Source organism: Sardina pilchardus, chromosome 7, assembly GCF_963854185.1.
Source record: "Sardina pilchardus chromosome 7, fSarPil1.1, whole genome shotgun sequence".
NCBI classification, from domain to species: domain Eukaryota; kingdom Metazoa; phylum Chordata; class Actinopteri; order Clupeiformes; family Clupeidae; genus Sardina; species Sardina pilchardus.
The window spans coordinates 22241850-22246849 of record NC_085000.1 but is presented as its reverse complement, the minus strand read 5'-3'; the positions used below and the strand labels follow the sequence as shown (position 1 = coordinate 22246849).

Genomic DNA, 5000 nt, shown 5'->3' with positions numbered 1-5000 from the left:
TAGAAGTGAAGTCTAAATAAGAAAACAGTCTGCAGTCTGATGACTCAGACTGCAGCCCATTAGTGTGAATGGTTCTATAATGGAGCTGATGTTCATGATGACTGCAGTTGGGGTCCTGCAGCTAGAGGTTGAAAGGGGAACTTGTCCCAGCAGATAAAGCATGTTTTGATTTCCTGGATAGCTCATTACAAAATCACTGGAAGGCTCTTGTCTTGTACAATGTCTTTTCATTTTATGTCCCTATGCTTCATTGTCTACGATGAGAAGCATATTCTATGATGCCAATAAAGCAACATATAAAACAGCAAGAAGAGAAGAGAAGAAAAAAGAAAAGAAAAGAAAAAAAGAAAAGAAAGAAATACTTCTGCTTTGCACAAACAGTGTGTGTGTCAGAGAGAGAAAATCAAACTGTGGAAGTCAGTGTGAGACCATCCGGATCCACTCCCTGGGAAGCATTTGCAAACTCACAATCCTTTCAAGCCTTCTCTGAGCCCAGAGCATAGTTCTATGTAAACCTATCTGCATTCAGAAAAGACTGTGCCGTCAAAATATGTGACTAGGCTTTAACACAATTTTGGACAGAGGACCACTTGTGTGACCAGGGATGTAGTGGAGGCTAAACGCAGTTTCTCTACCTCTGTCATTTCAGAAATACAGTACATGTAGAGTTTATCCACCTCTTATTAGAGTTTATTCTCAAAAGAGTTTATTCACCAAATGCAACTTTAACTATTCAAAAATCACATTTTATTATCCACCTTCACAATATCATTTAATACCATTGGTATTGTTATAAACATTACTCAATAACCTCCACCATCATCAAACACGTTCTAATCTAAATGCATTTAAAAAAAAAAAAAGAAATCTGATACCGCATGGCACAGTCCATCTCACTGAGATCACAGAATTCATAATTCATACCCACCGCTTACTTTACCACTACATCCCTGCGCTGTGTATGACTGTACATTTCCAACACAGCTACACGTCGTTCACGGGTATATCCGAGCATCAGAGACGCTGAGGCCGAGGTATCCTTAAGTAAAAGCGCTCATATTTCATTATGTACGGCTTAAACACACCTGCATTTGCACACCTGCTGTTTACATACACCATATGGAGCTGGGCTGAGGCGGCTGTTTTTGTTTAAAGAAGTCAACCGTGCTGCTTACTAGGCCAAAATCATAATCAAACATTCTAAAACCATACAATCAGCATGAAATACACGTCATACGAAAAGTAATCAAAGAGATAGTTTACTCTGCAAATTAATCTAGCTTGTAGTCAAAGCATACAGTATATGGCCTTGGGGGTTCAGGAACATGGGTCACAGAGATGTGAACAAACACACTCATTCTCTCTCTCTCTCTATCATGATGGCTTGGTCTGTGTGCTACCCATTACTGAGAGAGCATGTCATCCTTGCCCTGATCAAACACAGTAATTGTGGGGACGTTTCTGTGCATATTTCAGATGGCAGCAGTGATTGTTTGTTGGCAGCCATTATATTGGCGACGAATGTTCAATGTCAGAGCTCTTTGATGATTTCATTAGTACAGGACACCAGGGGCTCCTTCTCTGAAGAGTTACACAACATTGTCTCTTAATGGGCAGGATCTCATTACACAAGTTTCCATTCATAATTATTCCAAGCCTGGTTGTGTGCCCTGTGTCCCTTTTTTTTTTTTTAAAGTAAATGTCTTTGTACAAAAGGGCTCCTCTGGCAAATATTATGAACTGAATCACAAACATTGAACTATAGATTTCAATCAATTTCATCACATTGTTCCAGATGCCTGGGCTAATATTGGGATGAGATTGGATTTTGATAACAATCCAACAATACTGTTGCTACTTTGAGTGGGGCATAATAACAGGATATGGTAGGAGGTCATGCTGATATCATGCCGGTGGCTTAATCAACGAATTGAATGTGGGCTCAGAGTATGCTGCAACAAAATGAATAAGCTAATGCATTTACATTGAATTTTACTCACCTCGTTATTTATCAGTGTCTCTTTGGCCCATCCACTACGGAGGTTTACTCTAAAACAGATGGCTAACCATTAGAGTTTGCGATATACTTACTCTTAATGACTGACACATTGACTTATAGTGGGGGTAAACCATAATGCGTGTGTTACAGCTGCAAGTAAAAGGCTCTCTCTCTCTATCGCTCTCTCTCTCTATCTCTCTCTCTCTCTCTCTCTTTAACACACGTACAGAGCACCTACAGTACTGCGGCTCTCCACGTCTATAGCCTACAATGCATTATACGAATATTCAGGGATAATAGCCCATTCTCTGTATACCACTCCTCACCCAAGTTGTGCTCATCAAACTAACGTTGGTGTGTGTGTGTGTGTGTGTGTGTGTGTGTGTGTGTGTGTGTGTCCGTTTCTACTCCCCTTCATCCCCTGGAATTTAAATAAGCTTACTCTAACGATCAGAAGGGCACGCAAGCTTACCATAATATCACAATGGCATATAATGTTGCCATGATATTACTAGGGTAGAGGATATGTATTCTCCCTGTGTCTCTGCACAAAGATCGCGCCAAGTTTGCCCTTGGGCCCATCTCGTACACAGCTGTGACCAACGCAGCAGAAATGGCCTATTCATTTGGCCAATTTCAACTCAATTACCACCGAGCCGGTTTCATCACCACAGGTCTGTTCAGTATTCCTGTTCCGTCTGCCCCTGCGGCTGGTGATGAGCGAAGCCACCACCTTCAGCCGACCGTCAGTGCAGGCCCTTGCTTGGCCATACAAACCGTTCTCAAATGCCGTATTGAACAGTTATTTTGGGACGGGATGCGATTTCTGTTAACACAAGACAGCCCACAAACCCACCACTCCGTCCACCTGCGTAAAGACGCACGAGTACGAAATAGCACCACCGATCTCTAATATCGCGTTCAGTGCAGCATGGTTCTTAAAAAATGTATGCAATCATTTGTAACAGTCAGGAGTTATACAAGCGATCTTTAGCGTTTTCCATGATAGATTAGATTATAAGCGCATTTCATTACTTTCCACGGTGCCAGCTATGTCTAAAAGTGACGTGGCTGACAAGATCAAATATGCTCTTAAAATTCATCTCCAGTCTTACATGAGTGCACCTTGCCTTATTCTATTCAGCTCTAGCCATGCTGTTACTGTAAGTCAGTTCCAAACGAAGGCTGTTCCAGAGTGTTTGAATATCACCTTCAGCCAGCGTGCATAAATCACGAATAGCCAACAACATAATGATTGAAGCGACGCTGGAAGAGGTTTACAGACGCTGGATACGAGTCAAAACAGTTGAAAAAGTCTTGATCTAGTAGCTACTCACCTGCGGAATCTACCCACATTATCCCATTCGACGAAGCTGTTTTTGCAGTCCAAGCTTCAGTAAGTACATTGGTGGAGGTGCAGCATTTTGCCACAGGAAGGAGCTGTTGTGCTCCCTTCCATGTACAACTAATAGAGACTTTTGCACGATAATTGTGAAAATAAAATGAATGTAAGGTACGTAGTTAGTCACACAAACACCGTCAGCGAGGTGGTGTATGATGCAGTCATTTGATTCAGCAAATACCTTCTTTTTATATGCATGAGCTCCGTAAAGGAATGTTGCTCTGGTATTAACTGATAACAATCTTTACTTAAATAGCCTACATAAATTCAAATGCGTATTGTGCCTTAAATCAACAGGCCTATAGATGAATTGCACGGATTAATTGCCTGAAGCCAGATAAATTGCTATCAAAGTCTATCCAAATTAGCCTACTGCACAGGCCTCAGAAGTCAGACCTTCAACGTTTTTGACTAGGCTACTTCGCTGATATATGGTAGAGATAAGGTTGTTAGGGAGTTCATAGCAACGAGTGTGCAATGTCTGCGTCCACTGAAGATGGCAGTTAAAAACTAAGTCTCCTCTGCATACCGCTCTATGTGGACATGCACTTACTAAGACAAAACAATGAAATTATTTCACATTCCAGGATAGGCTACATTAATTATTTCACATTCTAGGAATGTCATCTTTCTGTGGGTATGTGTGCCTACATGTAAGCGCAGAAACAATGAATGGCTTCGTAAAAGCGCGTTTAAGCTCCCGCCAGACATGAAATGTTAAATCGAAACTGAATTAACAAGCTTGGGTTGAATAGGGGTCCCTGTCATCCTTTAACTCCTATCATAACCACTTCTATCGAGGGACACGCATAAACAATCTCTGCTGGAAGACGAGCTCAGGGAGGTGTGTGGAGGGGGGGATTCGTCAAGCCCCCACCGTCAGCTCTCGCTTCCACTGTTCGAAACAGCAAGGTAAGAACATACCCGCCTTAGCATACAGTATCTATTTCAAATGAAAGTAATCTTCCCAGTTTCACCACACGCACAAATATAGCCTCTCCGATGCTATTTGTGGATGGAAGACCTTCAAACACCTAAATGCAGTGCCAGTGGAATAACACAATCTGTGGCTTTAATGACACCCCAGTGAGATAATAACCCGCAGCAAGCCGAAAAGCCCTCAAAAGGACCCAGCCTTGATCTTCTAAGTAGGTGAATCAAGACTGTGAAGCTTTAATTACATGGCCTGTCTCTCTGGGACAGTAGTGCTGACTTCTGTCTCCCCAGCTACCCTGCCAATACACTCTCAAACACAGACACTGCCGAAGCAGGAGACAGGGGGGTGGGCCCTTGATAAACACAGAGATAAAGTTTGGAGACAAAGTTTAGACGTTGCCACCTCAGCATCCATCCCATAATATAGCTTATCATCCCCCTTTCGCATGTTGCCATACCCTGGGGCCCCCACGCACACATGTCCCAGGCAGAGAGAGAGGCAGATGCACAGCCTAATCCCACTAGATAAATCTGCTCTTGGCTCCCACTGCGGCACACTCAAACTTGGAGCCTGCTGGCTTTTGTTCCTCACCCCTTCAGGCGAGTGCACAGGATGGTGGCTGGGGGAAGGGAGCCTAGGTAGGTGCAGGCCCAGGCCAGGCC

General features: G+C 43.0%; 1 protein-coding gene across 4 annotated transcripts in view; it reads right to left on the bottom strand.

Moving 5' to 3' along the window:
- Nucleotides 1–5000, bottom strand: part of znf385a (zinc finger protein 385A) — an 80499-nt gene that overhangs the window by 37610 nt on the left and 37889 nt on the right. For 2 of the 4 annotated variants that reach the window (XM_062541304.1, XM_062541308.1), the window contains exon 1: nt 3337–3389. The exons of the other annotated variants lie outside the window; for them this stretch is intronic. In XM_062541304.1, coding sequence (XP_062397288.1) covers nt 3337–3355 — 19 coding nt within the window. In that variant the 5' untranslated portion in view covers nt 3356–3389. Of the gene's footprint in view, nt 1–3336; nt 3390–5000 lie in introns of those variants that run through there. 4 annotated transcript variants of the gene reach the window in all.